Source organism: Fringilla coelebs (assembly GCF_963513975.1).
Source record: "Fringilla coelebs genome assembly, chromosome: 15".
In the NCBI taxonomy this organism is placed as follows: domain Eukaryota; kingdom Metazoa; phylum Chordata; class Aves; order Passeriformes; family Fringillidae; genus Fringilla; species Fringilla coelebs.
The window spans coordinates 2,055,475-2,074,059 of NC_140041.1; the positions used below are offsets into that span (position 1 = coordinate 2,055,475).

The 18,585-nt window shown below is 50.7% G+C and overlaps 1 protein-coding gene across 3 annotated transcripts in view; it reads right to left on the reverse strand.

The window, feature by feature from the left end:
* The window catches only part of SIL1 (SIL1 nucleotide exchange factor), a 181,549-nt gene that overhangs the window by 155,040 nt on the left and 7,924 nt on the right, over positions 1 to 18,585 (reverse strand). For 2 of the 3 annotated variants that reach the window (XM_084215792.1, XM_084215794.1), the window contains exons 2-3: positions 4,261 to 4,375; positions 1,953 to 2,088 (exon numbers count right to left, since the gene is read on the reverse strand). In XM_084215792.1, the coding sequence (XP_084071918.1) occupies positions 1,953 to 2,088; positions 4,261 to 4,365 (241 nt within the window). In that variant the 5' untranslated portion in view covers positions 4,366 to 4,375. Of the gene's footprint in view, positions 1 to 1,952; positions 2,089 to 4,260; positions 4,376 to 16,609; positions 16,732 to 18,585 lie in introns of those variants that run through there. The other variant, XM_084215793.1, reaches the window with a different exon arrangement.

The window sequence follows — 18,585 nt, forward strand, 5'->3', positions numbered from 1 at the left end:
TAAAAGATGAGCTGCTGCACCATTGTAGAGAAGCACAAAATCCTGTGTGAGCACAGAACAGGAACAAGTTGAAACAGGAGTGAGATGGGGGAAACGCAGCTCCAAGCTCTCTCCCAGTGTTCAGAACTGTAGATCCAAATTCTAAATTCAAACATTTGCTTCCCCCAGAGAGACTGGCCTAGTTTGCTGCAGGGATACAACGGGTGAGGTAGTGGAGGTGTCCTGGAGAGATGGGCAGCAGAAGGCAAACTCTGAGCCCAGCCCAGCCAGGCTCTGCTCAGCTGCCAGTGAGTGCAGCCACATGGAAAACGTGGCAAAATGCAGAAGCAGTGGGTGGGACAATCTGCCAAGGTGTGTGGCTCTGCTGCAGCACCAAAAGGTGAATCCCTGTGCAGCCACAGCAGCAGCTTCCCTTGTGCCAGAGCTCCCTGCCCAGGCAGAGCTTGGCTCACACTGGGAAAGTGTGGGCCAGAGGCTACAGGAATGGGCTCATGCTGCCAGCAGGGCCCCCAGCCTTGGCTGACACGTGCTGAAGGTGTCAGTGCCAGTCCTCACAGGGATTTCACTCCAGAAGAGCCCCCAGGAGACAGAAACCCAGGCTGGCAGCGGGAGACCAAGGCAGGCTCCTCTCTGTGCCATGTCCCCAGTGCTGGGATCTGTAGCAGTCAGAGCATGAGGCAGGACACCACTGAAGTCTTTACAAGAGTAACCAAAATTACTCTCCCCTGTGAATACTGACAAGCTCCCCACTTCCACAAGCCCTTCACTGCACGTGCCCATCATGGAATAACTACAAAAATGAAGCAGAATAAGGCACCCGAGCAGTGGAGAAGGTGCTTGTGAACAAACCCTGCAATGAGGTTTCTAATGATTGCAAGTATGTACATGTTCTGCTCCAACAAAGCTGGTGGGGATCTGCCAGGCTGAATAATGAGCAGGGACACCACATGCCTTCCATACATAATGGTACAGAAATGGAATATAAGTATATACTGCAGCTCTGTGGAACGCAGGGGCTTTTGTAGCCATTTATGTTATACAAAGATTTACATTTGGAAAAGTCATTCTGCTATATCTGGCAGAAATTTCAAGACAAATGGAACCCATACTTATTCTTTCAATGATAATACTGAGCACAGGATAAAGCTCTTAAATTCAGAGCACTTTATAAAAATTAATTACTACTTAGTTCACCCTTGTGAGGTGGGAAGGTATTACACCTGCATATACATGAGGACACCAAAGCACAAGTGGATTAAGCAGCTCGTTCAGGATCCCAGAGACAGGCTAATTGTTGAAATATGTATGCACACGTGCATCTGTGTGTGTTTGAATGGGTTTGGCCCCTCCAGAGCCTTCCTGGCACACGGAGGTCAAGCTGCTCTGCTGGGCTCCTCTCACCACAGAGTCCCAGGCATGTCTAATGAAAGACACCAAGCCAAAGAAAGGGAAGAGATTTTTTGTGGTTTGCACAGATGGAAATAAAAGCTAGCTTTCAAACAGCCGAGGAACAGAAAACCCATTGTTAAAAAGCTGTGCAGTGCTCCAGTGACAGCTCCTAATCAGCTTGCCACTGAGCAGCGCCACACCGGAGCACAGCAGACCTGGGAATCCACGTGCCAACAAATGTTATAAAACCTGGCCCTTGGCAAATGAAGAGAGAAAGGGCTGTGGAGCAAGTGACAGAGACAGCCCCCCACCCACAAGGGGGCTGGCAGCCCACTCCTCCTGCTCCAGTGACCGAAAGCCCTGGAGCAACCACTCCCCTCCTTGGATGCTTTGCCCGTGGCCTCCAGTCCCTGCACTGGGTCACTGAGTCCTCCTCTTTGTGCGAGCACCGGCAAAAGCGCACATTGTCATGGGAACAAACAGCTCTGGGAGTGTCTGCACGGCTCCTGTCAGTGCTGGCAGGTGGTTCCAGAGGCATGCTATAATTAGCCAGCAGCAGTTACCTGGACGCAGGGTTTGCCACTGATCCGTGGGGTAAAACACTTCCAGGTCTTCAGGATCAGCGTCATCCTCTGTCCCCAGCTCCTTCCCACTGTCATCTTTTATGTCGCTCTCTTCTATTTTTGTAAGGGCAAACTCCTTTTGGAGAGAAGAGATTCAGCTCATTAGCAATTGCATCTGGGTAATTTAGTGCTGGCTGAGAATACAAAATTTTTTCCCTCGCCAGCAGATTTTTTTTTTTTTGACATCCGAGATTCTTTCCACATGGTTAAATTTAGATTTAAAGTATATTAAAGGTTAAACATGCATAACTAGCATGACATTTGTGCTGAACAAAGCAATGCAGCTGATTTCCTATTCCAGAGCAGGTTGCAGGTTTCAAACCAGCTCTCACAGAGCCTCACCTGTATTTCAGTCAGAGGCAGGAGCCCTGGCTATTATTAGGGTTGTATAACATTGTAAGACCCCATTTTCCCTTACCTAAAAATATGTCAAACTTTTAACTTTTTCAGCTGAAATTTTCCACACGAGTGGAATGCCTCAAGGCTTGTTGGTTGGTTTGGGGTTTGTTGGGTTTTTTTGGGTTTTGTTGGGTTTTTTTATTTTTTTCTTTTTCTTAAATGCACTTATTTCAGGCTTGGAGAAGATTTCAGCTAAAATAGTTCAGCTGTTTCCAAAATAGGACACGGGAAAAAACACACCGAGTTGCCCACATGATACAAATGTGAGGATCCTCTTCTCCACCCTCTTCCAGTGTTCTCCAAGGCTTTTAAAACAATGAGGCAGGGATTTAATCACCACCTCCATGGCAAGTGCAGCACGAGGCTGGCAGAGGTGTGGGAGAGCAGCCAGCACGAGCGGCTCAATGTTACACCAAGGGAAGAACAGCGGGGAAAAAAATCCTTGCTGTGAGGGAAACCTTGGTGAAAGCCTCCCTAGGGAGCTGGTGGGAGTCACAAAAAACTCTGGAGAGGCACAGAAATGACCTGTACTCTCACACCAGGCACTGACTCCCGGGTCTGGGCTGTTCTGGTTCCAACAGGAACAGCTGAACTGGTCCAGGCTCATCATCCCCACAGCTCAGTGCCTGCTGAAGGGAATATTTTCAGCTTCTGAGATCACCAGTTCAGTCACCACTGAAGAATTTGAGTTAACCACCCTACAGGGAATGATTAGTCCTAATTGTTGGCAATTAAGATGGAGTTACAGCTCACTTCATGAAGTGTTTGGATCTTAATCCTTAGGATGTTTTCAGAGGGAAAAATATAAGCAAATTCAGAGGTTAACTGGAAATTCTGGGACACATTCTGCCTTCAGTTCTTCCACTCTTTGGGAAAAAATGCATGCACATTTTCTGTCAGAATTCGGATGCTCTGCATATAAATATCCGTTTCCAGCCTAGAAGAGTCTTTCTGAGCAACAGAAATGTCAACCTGAGCAAAACACACACAGCAGCAACGACAGCGTGGATGTGGCACTTGGGGACATGGGCTGGTGGTGGCCTTGGCAGCACTGGGTTAAAGGTTGCACTCAGTGATCATAAAGGTCTCTCCCAACCTAAACAATTCCACCATTCCATGATTGTGGTAACACACAAAGAAGGATAACAAACCTACAGAATGTTTTTATTTCAGCTGTGGAAAGCAACTGCGATTTCGGAAATGCACGAGAAACCAGATCTTAACTCCTGCTTTTGCTGAGTGCATCAGGGGCTTGGAATTGTTCAAATTATAACAAATGGTTAAAGCTCAGGAACAATCACAGCCATAAAAGCCCAGGTTCTGCAGATGAAAATCAATGTTAACATTTTCTGAGCCAAGACTCAACAGGACTAAAAAGGAGTGAGCGGAGCAGTTATTACTTAGCTGATTTCCACAGCTCTGTGATTATCCAAGAGGGAGTTAGTGATACAGGCTATTGTAAATTTACCACCAGGCCTCCCAGTGCTGGATCTGTTCAAACACATAATGGAGACAGCTGATGTTTACCAGCTCTGCTCAGGAAAAGTGCCGGGGTTTAAATGTTCAGTAAGGATAAAAGGATGTGACTTGGTTCATTTAAGTGTTGCTGTCACTGCCTGGCCACAGTTGTTTGCAATACCCCGTTTTCATTAGCATTTCTAGCAAAAACGGGCAACACCACACAAGCAATTCTTCATTTACACAGAAATCAGTAGAACCCTTTCTGGTTTGTTTTCATAATTCAAGAAGGAGAAAGATGTTTCCTAAAGAATAAATGGGCATTTCCTTAAAGGCAAAAAGCATCAGTGTTTTATCAGTCTGAAATCAAGCTGGAGCAGCCAGAACTTACAGGCACTCTCTGGCCCAGGCTGGAGCAGGAGAAGAGCACAGACCCCAGCAGCAGCAGCAGGCTGACTCTGGCAGTGGTGGAGAGGAGCCCGGCCCAAGGAGACATTGCCACCAGCCTGAAATGCAAAGCAAAACAAACCCAACAGTATTTTTTTCCATTTTTGCAGGTTTCAGGACTCTTTACACAACACTTTGCAACCCAGCGTGGGATCAGGGGTGTGACACTGCAGGAAGCACAACACCTCGAGGTGTGAGCACAGGGCACTCATGGGGCTCTCTGCTAATGGGGTTTGTGACAGGTAATGCCAAGCAACTTCTACTGACCCCACAGGGGATAACATCTCTCCTGGAAAATATGAGGAGACCTGCAAGACTTGCTTAAAATCATTGTGTCAGTGCCATGGATGACAACTAGAGGGGAAAATAAAAAGCACTGCAATCCTGTGAAGGCTTTTTATGCCTGTGCCTCATTTTAAACACAGAAGTAGCTGCATTAATTCAAATTAAACAAAACGACCAGCTGTCCAAGGATCAGGGGTTCCTCTAATCCATATGTAGGTTTTTCTTGAGGAAAACAACATTTTGCAGAGGTCAGCAAGGTTTACTTGGTGGTTCCTACAGCACAAGGCTTTCCCTGCTGCTCAGAGCAGAGCTCAGCCCAGCCGTGGGGCCAGGAGCTGGCTCTGACCACACTCAGGTGGACCAGGGAGCAGAGCCATGGCACAGAGCCACCCTGAAGGAGCACACCAGGGGGGAAATGAAGAGTTCTGCTGTTGTGGGTGCCAGTGCCCGGGCACAGAGCTGGTGTGCCCACCCTGAGTGTGAGCACACACACGTGTGCCCCCAGCGCCTCACACGAGGCTCGGGATCCACCTCCAGCCTTCAGCTCTCTGCTGGGCTAGGGAGTGCAGCAGCCTGCCAGCACACAGGCTGCACAAGTATTTCCTTTGATTGGCTCTAAATTTACACGCTGCTAAATTAAACTAAATGAGGTCTTTTGAAAGAAGATAGGACTGATTAGTTCCGTTCAAACACTCCTTCATTACTCATCCCTCCATCGAGTCTGCTCCTACTCCTATCCAGGTTTTAAAGAAGTTCCTCCCCTACACACAGTCCGAAATATCTTGCTTTGCTGTCCATCAGGATGGCACATCAGATAGCAGAGTTTTCCCTCCTTGAAGCAACCACTTTGTGTCCCACAAAGCACAAAACCTGCTCACAGCAGCACCCAACACCAGCTCCTGCCACCAAAGAGCCTCTGCCCCCAGAAGCCTTCAGGGACATGGAGGGAAGCCTCCTCTCCTTCCACCTTTTCACCTTGTCCCTCCACTCCACTTTGTTATATTTTCCTCTCCCTGCTTGGTTTTTGCCAGAAAAAGAAAAAGCAAACTCCCACATCCCACTGGTCAGTGGTGGACAGGAGAGGGACAGAGCAGGGAGCAGAGGTAACAGTGCACCTGATGTTTTTCTGCATCCTCCAAAAACTCCTGAGCCAGGGTCTTCCTGAGCAGCAGCCTCTACCTGTGAGCTACCTCTGCCACATCAACTGGATTTTTCTCATTAATTGGTTTTGGAACAGATCTGGATTTCTGACACCCACGACATCCCTGAGCAATGAGTTCCCGTGCTTAACTCACACAGTGCAGGAAAGCATCACCTCCCATTTCCTCCTTCAGTGTCTCCTCTTTTCTAAAGGGTCAAAGAACCACCTCAAGGACCCACAAACCCTTATTAAACCACAGCTGGAGTAGAAGAAAAGCTCCCTGTTTTCATAAGCCAACCTGTGGCCAGAGCCTCCAGCTCTCTCCTGGGACATGGCCAAGCAAAACCAGGCTACAACCAACACCCAGGCTCCTGAGCTGGCACACCCAGAGCACAATGCACAGCCTCAAACTCCCTCTGCTCACACAAGATCTTGATCTTCGTGCCCTTCTGGACAGTCCCACAGTCATGACCTCAGTCCAGTGTGACCACAACGCAAAATTCCCTCTCATCTCAGAACAAACTAATGCTTTTTACACAGGGAACAGGTTTTTGGGTTTGCTTGAGGTTTTTCCAGTTATAAAACAAGCAACAAAACTGGAATAATGAAAAATAGATGTATCCCTCAAACTTTATCTGCAAGCCTGGAAATAAAAAGCTAAAAAAAAAAAAAAAAAAAAGAGAAATTCAACAAAGCAGTGGCTGAAAGCAAACGCACACTCCCAATAAAAATAGAGCTCACGTGTACCGAGGAGGCTGCTAGCAAATGACAGCACAGCCTCTTTCAAGCCTCCAGCCTCCTGCCTGCCTGGCAGATGACATCTGCACAACAATTAGCACTTTGCTTCAGTCCCAGGTAGGCAGAAGGAGCCAAGATGTGCAACAGGGGCTCTGGAGCTCCTGGAGAGCAGCCTGTACAGGCTGACATCTCTTTACAGACAGATGCACACAGAGGGCAGGAGAGCATTTCCACATGGAACGTTCTGTGGACACAATGGATTTCCAGAAACAACCCTTGCAGTCTGAGAAGCAGAAAAGGTGATCGTGGTGACCCCACCTGCACAGGGAATGTTTGCTTGGATTTGAGGGCATCTTTGGGGATCCAGCACATACAGCAGCCAGGCAGCAGCAAAACTGGACTAGGAAGGGCACAAATTCCCCTGGTGCAGAGTGGAGGGACTGGTTTTTCTCTTAATAATCCTTTTTTGTCAAACAAAATCAGGTACTAGGGAAAGAGCAAAGGGTCAGACTCCAAGAAGTCTCCATTGCTGGCAGTAATGGCAGTAAAAGCTGTCAGAGGAGATGTTGCTGGCTGGGAGGTTCTGCTCCACAGCTCCAGAAATCCCAGTCTGTGCCAGCAGCAGCAGAAACAGCCCAGAGTTGTGCTCCCCATTAGCAGGGACATTCCAGAAACAGCCCAGAGTTGTGCTCCCCATTAGCAGGGACATTCCAGAAACAGCCCAGACTTGTGCTCCCCATTAGCAGGGACATTCCTCTGAGGGCAGAGCTGTGCACGGGGAGCTGCACAGCCCCGGGAATGCAGCTCCCACAGTCACAGGTGACAGCTCTGAGGAGCCAGCGAGAGGAGCAGTTCCATTGATGCCTCCTGCTGCTGGCAGCTCTCACCTCCCGGCACGGAGCCCGTCCTGTGCCACTCCAACAAATCCACCAGGAGCCTCATCTGAGCTCTGATCTGCTGCTCCACGAGAGACATCCCAGAGCTCCTCAGCCTCTGGCTTTGCAGCCAGCTGGAAACAGAATTCCAGAATCACTGAGGTTGGAAGAGACTTCCAAGACCATCAAGTCCAGGCTGTGCCCCATCCCCACCTTGTCCCCAGCCCAGAGCACTCAGTGCCACCTCCAGGTGTTCCTGGGACACCTCCAGGGATGGGCACTCCAAACCCCCCTGGGCAGCCCCTGCCAAGGCCTGAGCACCCTTTCCATGGAGAAATTCCTGCTGTGCCCACCCTGAGCCTGCCCTGGCAGAGCTTGTAGGCCATTCCCTCTTGTCTTGTGCCTTGTTCCCTGGGAGCAGAGCCCGACTCCAACCCGGCTCCTCCCTGCTGGAGAAGGTTCCTCCTTTTCTCCAGGCTGAGCCCCTTTCCCAGCTGCTCCTCACAGCCCTGACTCTCCAGCCCCTTTCCAGCTCTGTTCCCTTCCCTGGGCATGCTCCAGCCCCTCCATGTTTTTCTTGCCATGAGAGCTCAGAACTGGACACAAGATTGGAGGTGCATCAGCAGTGCCAGCACAGGGGACAGGCACTGTCCTGGTCCTGCTGCCACCCCAGTGCTGATACAGAAATACCAATTATCTCTGAGAATAAGCAATAGCAATAAGCTAATGCTTGTTTTCACCTAGGGATGACCTGAGGGAGCAGGATCAGTGTTACAGCCTTACAAAGTGTCTGCAGATGAACAGGCTCAGGGCTGGTTTCTGTCCAGCCAGCTTCACCGAGATGGCAGGGGGAGCACCAGCAGCACACCGTGTGCCTCCCAGCACAAAGCACCAACAGGGATCCCTCACTGAGGGCAGGGCAGGCATGGGAACCCTCAGGAACACAGCCCAGGCACCTCCAGCTGAAGCAGGGCACAAAGACCTGCCAGCACTCACAGCCTCTGCAGCTGAAATGGAAGTTTCCTGGGCAACAGCAACTCAGGGAATGAGCTCCAGCCAGCCGTGCACAGGGGCTGTGGGACTGGAGAGGCTCTCAGGACACAGAGTGCACTCACAGCAAGCTGAGATCACACACACACACACACACAGTGTCCTTCCAATGGTGGCATCCATGGCCGAGCCCACCGTGACAGGCTGAGAGATGTGCAGTGCCACAGAGAGAGAGAAGGAAATGTAACTGACCTGACCTGCAATTTTCCTCCTCTGAGCAAGAGGGTCTCCAGGTCTGTAAGGAGCACTCATGTTTGCTACAGACACCTTGGGAGCACCCTGTGGCCAGCTGTCCCTCCTGCTTGCTGACTGTACAGCTACACCAACAGGAGAAAGAGGAGGTTTGGAACTGAAATTCAGCCTGTGCCTAGGACAGGAAACAGCTGGTGGGCAAAGAGAGGATTACTGGGAGGCCACAGAGGATTACTGGGAGGCCACGCTCTAATGCCCTTCCCCAGCCACTAGCTGGGTCTGCACAACCCTGTGCTTTCAAGCAGGACAACCTGCACACACCATCACCGGAGGTCAATGCTCAGGATGATCTCAGCAGCTCTGCTCCTCCAGGCATCCTGTGCTCAGGAAAGCCCCCCCGTGCCTCCACCAGTGGGTATCCCCAGCCCCCTACAGTGAGAGCCCCAAGCCCTGCAAGAGGGTCCCACCTGGGCACAGCCAGGCAGGACAGCCCAGGGAGCAGCAGTTGTTTGCAAGCCCCCTCACACCTCCAGGATCTCAGTGGAGAGGATGTAGCTGCCATACAGACCATTCCATTCATGTCGCTTATGAAATTGCTTTAAAAAAACATTTATTCTTCTTGCCTGCTCCTCATCATTTACTCCTACTAGGACTCTGCTCTGGCGTGTTAAAAACACTCCTACACAAAGGGAAAAGTTGTGGGAACACCTTCTTGCTGCCTACAGAGAACCCACACAGCAAGGAAGCCACACTTTGAGGCTGGCAGGAATAAACTGGGCTGGCTGGGCCCAGCCTGAGCACGGGCAGCAGGTCCTGCTCCCACCTGCAGCAGAAACCCCACTCCAAACTGGAACCAGCCCACAGGAGGGAATTGTGATAGGAGGGGCAGGATAACCACGGCACAAACACATGTTTACAGAGCTTGGCATCTCCTGAGCACTCACGCAACCTTTGTAACCGCTGCTAACAAATAATAACAATAAATATTAATAACCCCTCCAGGCTCCCTGTGCAGCCATCAGCTCACATCAGCCCCTCGAGCAGCAGCTTGGCCATGACACCACCTAACACAGCTCCAACAGCACTGCCAGGTGCCAGGAGCAGGACAGGGATGTGTCCAACAGCAGGAGACAGCCCAGCAGTGCCCAGGCACGGTGGGGGCAGCTCTTGGCACCAGCAGCTTCACCAGCACTGCCACAGCTCCCCCAAGAGCAGGGGAGGGAGTTGTTGTGCATCACTTGGATAAAGCCAGAACTGCCCCTTCTAGCCGGCCCCAGCAACCCTGACCCTGCTGTTTATAGAGCTGACACAGTTTAACACTAAGCATCGTTTAGTCTATCATTTAAATTGACTTAATTAATTCATTCAGCAAGCTGCACTCACACAAAACACTGCTCTCCAGAGGGCAGGAGCACAGCTCTGAGCTGGGGTGGTTTGAAGCCTGAGCAAGGCTGCCCTCGCCCTCCCCATGCTCGTTGGCAGCCGTGGCACAGGGGCCACGCTCATTAGTGCTGCTGGCAGGAGGGGCCACACTCCACCGTGGCTCAGCACGACCCCAATTCCACAAGCTGCCTCCCCAGCACCCCTCAGACCCTCCACACCAGAGACAGACTGCTGAGTCCAGGATGGGGGATCTTCTCTGCCAGCATGGAGCGTGCAGAAGCAGAGTGTGCCTCGGAGATCAGAGGCTGAATTTATCATTTATTATTTATAAGCAGTGCATCTCTCTGAATTTCTGGCAGCTGCTCTCGCAGGGCTCTGTTCTGCCTGCACACCACATGACACTCACTCCTCAGAGCTCTGGGGTTGGCAGGGACCTCTGGGCCCACACCTGAGCACTGGTGCTGATTTGCTCCAATTTAGGACTTGAGGACTTGCCTGGAGATGAGAGATGCACAGGAACCTTCAGGACAAATATCTTCCTAAAAGCTGTCACACTGCCTGACCTCAACCACATGAAACAGCTTTTCCCTTCCTCCTCACTTCCCCACCACCCCGAATCCCAGCCAAAACCACCTCTCATCCTGCCTGTACCTATTCCCTTCTCCCACTCCTTGCTGCAATCTCCTATGCACAGCACATACAATAAGTGGTGTTTTCTCCCCTCACTCAGATCTGTCCTCTCCATCAGTTCCTATTTGCAAGGTGACACCTTGCCTCACACTATCCCAGGAGTCTCCCAGCATTCTGTGTGTTTTTATCCCCTCTGCTTTCCCAAGCTTGGAGAATCTAATAGGAACGAAAGCACATGCTGCACTAACAAGGTCCCAGAGAATCCTGATGTCCCACTGCAGCTGGGCCCACAAATTGCCAAAGATTTAACTGGCTTATTCCCAGCCTCTCTGGAAACAGCTTTTTGTATTTTCCAAGTTCCTGCTGTTCACCCGTGGTTCTCATAGGGAATAACAACCTCCTTCCCCTGTCAGATGCCAGCTTCCCTATAAAGAAACTCAATTAAGAGGTTAAGAAACCATGAAAAATTCCTGCTCAGCGTTATAGAAATCCAGCAGTGATGGATCCAGCACACGACTCCCACAGCAGCACCCACACCACACTGCCTGCCCAGCACAACCATCCCTGCCCCTGGCTGAATCTCAGCCTGTCCCAGGCAGGACCCCCAGCTCAGCCTGCAGGTTTCCCATGGGGATTGCCAAGGAACCCCTGCCACTCCCTGCAGAGCACCTGGCACAGAGGTGCCCAACAGTGGGCACGCAAAGGACTCCTGCAGCTGCCCTATCGATCCACCAGGAACCATGAGCTGTGAGATTTATGAAAAATGCATTTTCTCACCTCTCCACAGAGCGTCAGTCAGTGGTGACAGCTGTGACTCCCCGTGACAAGCCAGGGGACAGGGAGCAGCAGGGAGCAGGATGGCACAGGGCAGCAAACGTGGGGCTTGCCTGCTGCATGCTCTGGATATGTGCTCAGGAATAACATGGCACAGCAGCTTGTGGATTGAGTTCATGGGACGCCTGCTGGATGTCCAGCCCTGGCTCGGCTCCCACATGCCTCCAGTTTTATGGCAAGCCCCCAGCTAAAAAGGCAGAGGCCACTGGGATCCACCTTGTGGGTCAAACCCAGTCAGGAGCTACCAGACTGGCTGCAAAACCTGGGATAAAGCCCTAACAAGCCAATCTCAAACCTACCCCTGAAGGGGAAGAAGGAGCTCTCTGAGGATGAACACAACCTGCTGCCACGCAGGTTCCCTCAGGAGCAGTCCTCACTTTGCATCAGTCTGGACACAGCAATCCCCACACTGGGGCTCAGCTGCTCCATTCCAACATGGACACCACAGTTACAAACACTGGGGTCAGCAGCAATATCTCCCTGTGTTTGCAGGAAAGGCTTGATGCAAGTTTGCTTTTTTTCCCTCCCTGCACTGGTCTTTTCTCAGTGGTTGCAGAGGATGCCTTTGTTAAGCGTAACACATAAATAAGCCCTGGGACAGGAATGAGCACGAAGGGAGAGCTGAGAGACTGCCAGTCCCACCATCCAGAAGTGACTCTGCTGGTGCTTGCCATTCCTCTGTCCAGGCATCTCCCACCAAGACTGAAAAGCAACTCTTGCCCTGCAACCGTCAAAGCTTCCCCAGGACAAAGCCAAAGCAGAACAGCCAGCTACTGCAGGCAGCATTCCTTCAGCAGGGTTTTTCCTAAGGAAATTTAAATTTAAAAAAGCCCCAAAGGCTGCAAATGCAGAAGCAAATGCACAGACACAGAAAGCTGAAACAGAACATAATTCCTTCCCTCTCTTGTTGTTCATCTGCCACCCCTGCTTTGGGGAATGGTTTGTTGCCTTTTAGAGCTATTTTAGATGTTACTTGCAGCAATGTGTGGAAAAACAGTTGAAATGTGATGGTGCAGCATTCTTTTTAATTAAACAATCCCTCAGGCACAACAGAATTGCTCCAGTCAAGCCCAGGACACTGCAGGTCTGCCTCCTCACGGGGAGATGCTGGCCCCACTCCTCCAGCAGAGCAGGTCTCCCAGGCCCCTCTGGAGGTGTGCTATCAGATGGCCCAAATCTTCCCCAGGGTTTGTGTTCTTCCTGCTGCCATCCTGGCTTTTTGCCCTGTCAGCCTCTGCTAAGCAGAGCTTTGATCCCCAAGCGACTCCTCGTTCAGGGACCTTCTTTCCTTCTGCTGCCGAAACACGAAGGACGTGGAGCTGGAGCTCCCTATCACCTCACCTTCAGATGGGAAGGCTTTGATGTGGCACTGAGTGCCTGGATGTGAGATTCCTCTTGTCTCTTCAAACAGCAGCAGAGCCACAGCTTGTGATCCGTGCAAAAGAGCATTTTCCTTGGGAATGGAAGTCACGCCAGCATTCATCTCCACCTTGTCATGGCAGAACAAGCTGCATCGGTGCTTCAAAGAGCTCCTCAGCCTTAAATCCTTATAAAACGTTGACTAAGTGGAGAACCTGTCCCTGAACGTCTCATGAATCCCAGCAGAGGTTATGAAGCAGCTTTCCTGTGACTGCCCGTGGGACCCCGCGCGTGCCGCTGGAACCGCAGCACCACGGGGCTCCCTCACAGGGAACGCTCGGCTGCCCCAGGGAGATCTGCACTCACGGGTTATGGAGAGAGAATTAAAGAGTTGTAAAGCTCCCAGGTCCCTCCTGGGCTCCATGACCAGGCTCCCTGCTCCTCAGAGCTGTGGGGTTCACTCAGGAGCAGTACTTCAGCTCCATCCCCATTGTCCCTCAGCGACAGCACTCAGAAACCTGCTCTGAGGAAGGAGAAGAACTGACATGTGTTCTGAGTGTGTTTCCTCCACAGTTTTCTCTTCCAAGGGACAATTACTCTGTTTGCAACCTCAGTACTTTCCAGTCAATGCACTGTTTCTCATCTGGAGCTGATGACCAAGAGCAGGAGATCCAGACACTCAAGAGGAAAATACTTTTGGTGAGACACCCTATAAAGAGCCATTCCATGGACTGTCATATCTCAGTAGGTGAGCAGCACTGCTCCACTGAAGGTTCTTCCTTTGACAGTCCTGCCTGTCACTGCACTGCTGGCTCTGCAAACCCCCAAGCAGCAGCCAAAGGACACAGGGACTTTCACTCTCCATGTCTTGGTGTATGCTGTGAGATGACTGGCAAAGCCAAGAGCTCAAAATCTGCTGTCACAGTGAGCAGCAGGTTGTTCCCACACACACCCTCAGCTCTGATCAAAGAGGCACCTGCAGCACCTTCCTCTCTGCTGTGAGACACCAGAACATCCTGAGCACTGCCTGGGCATCCATGGCAGGTGGGGACATGGCACATCCACCACAGGTCTGCCAGACCACGTCTGTACGTGTCTGAGCTTCTCCCACCATGACTGCAGCCCTCAGCTGCCCCCTCCTGCACACAGATTTTATACCCAGCCGTTCTGCAGAGCTCCTCCATCAGCTGCCATCTAAATGAAGCTGCTCTGTGAATCCAGGCTGTTTCAGTGACAGCCTCCACAGTGACTTCCAGTGACCACACACATCACATGTCAAGACAAGTTTTGGCACTGACCCCAAAGAGGAAGTGAGAAATCTCCATGCGCCCAGAGGCAGGCAGGGGCAGTTCCTCATATGTCAAAGGGAACAGCAGTGGGAACAGGCCACATGTTTTCTGAGGCAAGGACCCTGTCATTTATGGAACAAATGGTACATTTATTGTGCTATTCAGGAAGAAATAATAACTACAGTGGCCTCCAGTCTCCAGCTCTTTTAAGTCTGTACTTAAAGAAAGGGCAAAAAAAGACCAAAGCAAACAAGGCTTCCACAAACCCCTCTGAACTGGCTTTTAGCTGCTGGACAAAAGCGTGGCAGCAGGAACTGCTCTCATTGTCCCATCTCATTCCTGTTTCGTAACAGCCCCAGCACTGCAGGCAAAGCAAGGCAGCAGCAAAGCCCAGCTCGGGTGCTGGAGCTGCCCAGACCTCCAGCTCCTGCCTGACCACTGTGCTCCAGGTGTGCTCCAGATGTGCTCCAGGTGTGCTCCAGGTGTGCCCAGCTGCCCTGGCACATGCTGCCTGCTGGGCGTGTTCACCCTAGGGCAAAGAGCAGGGAGCCAGCCCAGGCACCTGTGATGCCATGAGGATTTTTTGCCTTTTCTTTTATGTACCTTTTATGTATTCTCAGTGCCCGTAACATGCACGCTTGTAATTCCTTAAGTCTGATAACCTACCATAAGCCTGGCATTCTGTTAGGCCAGAAAACCAAACATCCTAAAGGCCTCTCAGCTGGAGGCCAGAAAGCCCTACGCTATCTTGAGAAACCAAGGTCCCCTCTAAAATACATCCTGTAAGCTAAAATTAAGCCCATCTAGTGAGGAATACTTCAAAACAGGAAGATATCACGCTATTTCTTCGAGTCTCTCATTGAGGCATCCTTGTTAAATATGCTAATTTGCAAGGTCTATAAATTGTATACGTGATCCACCATGTGTGTGCATTTCAGCACATTCCACCTTGGTGAAGTGGTGCACCATAAAGATCCTTATTAAACACCAAGATAAAAACCCCTTATCCCTTAACCATGTCTGGCTCTTAATTTTAAGATCAAGGAAAAGGCATCACCTGGTGGGCTCTGTGTGCCCAAGGGCATGGAACAGCAGCACCCAGGGCTTCATGCACAGCTCCAGGATCATCTCCCAGGAATACGTTCCCAGCACACATAATTCTCTGTCTAATCAGGCACTCAGCCCTGTTTTGGAGGAGATTTACAGAGAGGATTTTTTTTCTCTTGGAAGCAATAATAGATGGACAGCAGGAAAGGGAAGAAATTAATGAACAAGTAATCATTCCCAAAGTTGCAAATAGGAGCAATTCCTCACTCTGAGACAACTCTGGAAAACAAGATTAAAATGCTTAGGGGACATATTCTGAAAACTGCAGGTAATAGAACAGATAAAATGTATTTACACTATCTCACAGGGGACATGTACTTTTTATTCTGCTGAGGAATGTAATATTCTGCTCCTCATTGCAGAGCTAAAAGGGTGTCCTAAAAAATGGAACTTAACAAAGCGTTTTTAGTGTCAACCGGGTCTGGTTCCAGAACACAGGTTCTCCTCTGCCCCGCAGCCAACACGCCACGGGAGCACCTGCAGACACACCCAGCACACAAACATCATTAATAATCCATGCCAACAGCACGTTACCAAGCAGCAGAAAGGAGGATGGGATGGCAGGGGGGGTCACAGCAACGCTCCCTGTGCTGATGTTTCCTAAGAGGAGGAGGCAGGGCTGCCTTCCTCCACTTCCCAGCGCCCGCTGAGCTGCGGCTGCCAGCGAACAGACTGTGCCTCAAGTAGCCGCCAGCAGAAACAATTTGTCATGTGTCAGATCAAATAAACTCTTATGAGGCCACTGTGCTCCCTGAAGCAGACGGCTGCCAAACTCCAAAGGAGAAATCCAAGGAAGCGAGCCGGCCCGTGTCAGCCGTGAGTGCTTGTGCAGCCCAGCACACTTGTTGTGAGACATCAGCTCCCGTGCAGCACCCCCACGCCAGGCAGCCACCAGCAGTTCCCATTAGGAACAAGGATTTGGTTTAAATTATCACTGCACATAGTCCAGAAACTCCAATTCCTCATCCAGTGGCACAGCACCTCGCTCATCCCAGGGAGGCCTGAGGAAGGCTGGTATCTGTCAGGTGTCTGGAATGGGCTGCAATGGATTATCACTTGTCAGAGCAAGTGCATCTTCCCTCCCAGCCAGCACATGCTCTCCTGCTACAAGAATTCCCTCAAAACTGAATTACAGATTACTACTTTTTCATTTTAAATAGTCCTAGAGACTGATTTTTGTTCACTCCCAAGCACCATTGCAGTTTCCCATGCATTGGGCTTGTGCCCTTGTGTTGAGGCCCCTTGCAGGTCCTGTTTGCTGCACAGTCCTGCAAGAACCACTAAAGAACGCGGTCCAGGCATGTCCTTGTCTGTGATCCTGCTGGGCAGAACAAACCCCTAAAACTGCTGTGGGCACTTCTGCAAGAAAAAGTCATGCCAGCAGTACTGTGAGGATCTCAAATCACTCACCTGCTCCTGCAAAGACCAGGCTCAAGCCCTCCCTGGTCAGCACAGAGGGCACATCCCTCAGCCCAGGGCTCAGCTGCTAGCTCCAGATGAGCCAGTGTGCTCTGGGAGCAGCCACCCGAGCCCTGCCCTGAGCCAGGAAAGCCTCTCCTTCTATAGATGATGGATAATGGCCCCATAAAAGTGAGTCTGAAGAGGCTGGAGGTTCCTGGCTGGAAGGAGATTAGTTTATGGCACAGTGAGAGCAGCCACAGGGAGAAAGGCAGGAGATGCAAAGGAACCACAGGAGAAGCTGGACGTGTTGCTTCAAGTCACCAGAAAGCAACCTTCTGCTCCAAACCCCAGCAACAGAACCTTGGCACTGCCTATCAACAAAAAGAAGTGAGCAAATGGGAAATCTGGCAGCCTAAAGCAAGGAACAAGGGAAGAACAAGGAATCAGGCATGGGGCATTCCCCCAGCATTAGCAGGGACAGTACAAACCTCAGCTGTGTGGGGTTTTCCCAGTTTATTTAAAGAGGAACTGTTGCCTGATGACAAGTTATATTTATACCCCTTTTATCTGTACCGAGACTCCTCTCCAGCCACAGGGACTGGCAGGAGCACAGGACCCCATCCATTGTTCCAGGAGCCGCTCACCCAGCTCAGAACACAATCCTCAGCTGGCCCAGGCACCAGGAGAGCTGCAAAGGACTCACTTCCAGCAAGGAGCAAACACAGGCTGTGCCTGGAACAGGGCAAGTGTTAAACCGAGATCCCGGGAGGAGGAGGAGGTTACAGACTCCAGTCTGTCATTTCCAGCCATGCTTTTCAGGCACTTACAGCTGCACAGACATCAGGAGTCAGGTTCCACAGATTCCCAGCCTTTCCATGCTCCAGTTTCCAGCCAGCAGCCCTCTGGACTGTGCTCCAGCCCAGCTCAGTGGCGGAAAGCAGTGCCAGCTGCAGGCACAGCCCTTGCTCCCAGCCTTTGAAGGCAGGTTAAGCAGGCAAAGCTTTAGGCATCAACCCAGGACATGGCTTGAACTCACATCTCTGAATGGAGACTCTTCCTCTGAAAAATTAATGCTTTTTTCAGCTCTCTGCCTTTGAGAGATTTCTGAGAGAATCAAAGGGCTGGAGTGCAGTGGAGTTACACTCGCATTGGGTTCCTCAGCAAACTCTGGTTCTGTTCCTGAACAACGGTAATTTCTCTAGACACCTGGAGAAACCAAGTCTGCCTCAGCCACCCCATCTCACCCTGCTCCTCAAATCTGAACAAAGGAGCCCATTTACAGAACCAGTGACAAATTTCTTTCCCCAAGAACACGTGCCCAAGTGCCACGCTGTGAGTACTCAGATGGTTCCCAGAAGCCTCCTGCTGACGTGGAACACTCTTCCCGAGCTTCCTCACATACACTCTGTACTTGATTACCCCACGCTTGCTGGAAGAAGAGGAACAAAATGCACTCCAGAGCCACTTACTGATTCCTGATTTGAGTACAACCATGGCAGCAACACCATTTTTCCCTCCCTTTCCAAGGCTGGCACATGCCATGTCCAGTTCCTAGAGACAGGAACCTCACACCCAGCCCTTCTGTTCTGTCACCCTCAGGAGGGCCCATCTGGAGGAGCCATCACACACTAGGTACCAACACAGTATTCAAAACTACATGCAGAACTTGCAGAAGCACTTAGATCACCCACGGCTCCTGCTGGAAATTTTCCACAGTGTAAGAGTTTATTTTGTGGGCAGGAAGAGAGCAAGAAAATTAATTAAGGCAGAGTAAGAAGAAAAAACTCCTCCTGAAGTGAGTTAACTACACTAAAGCAGCAGTTGTGAGCAGGCCAAGTCCATTTTAAGGGCTATACATTTTCACTTCCACAGTTTTGAAAAGGAAAATGAAGAGACTTTGTTCTGTATGCATATTGTCCACCATTTGTTATTGTCTGTCTATTGATGCTCAGTTGAAAAACAAAATTTAATTAAACCCCACAGTA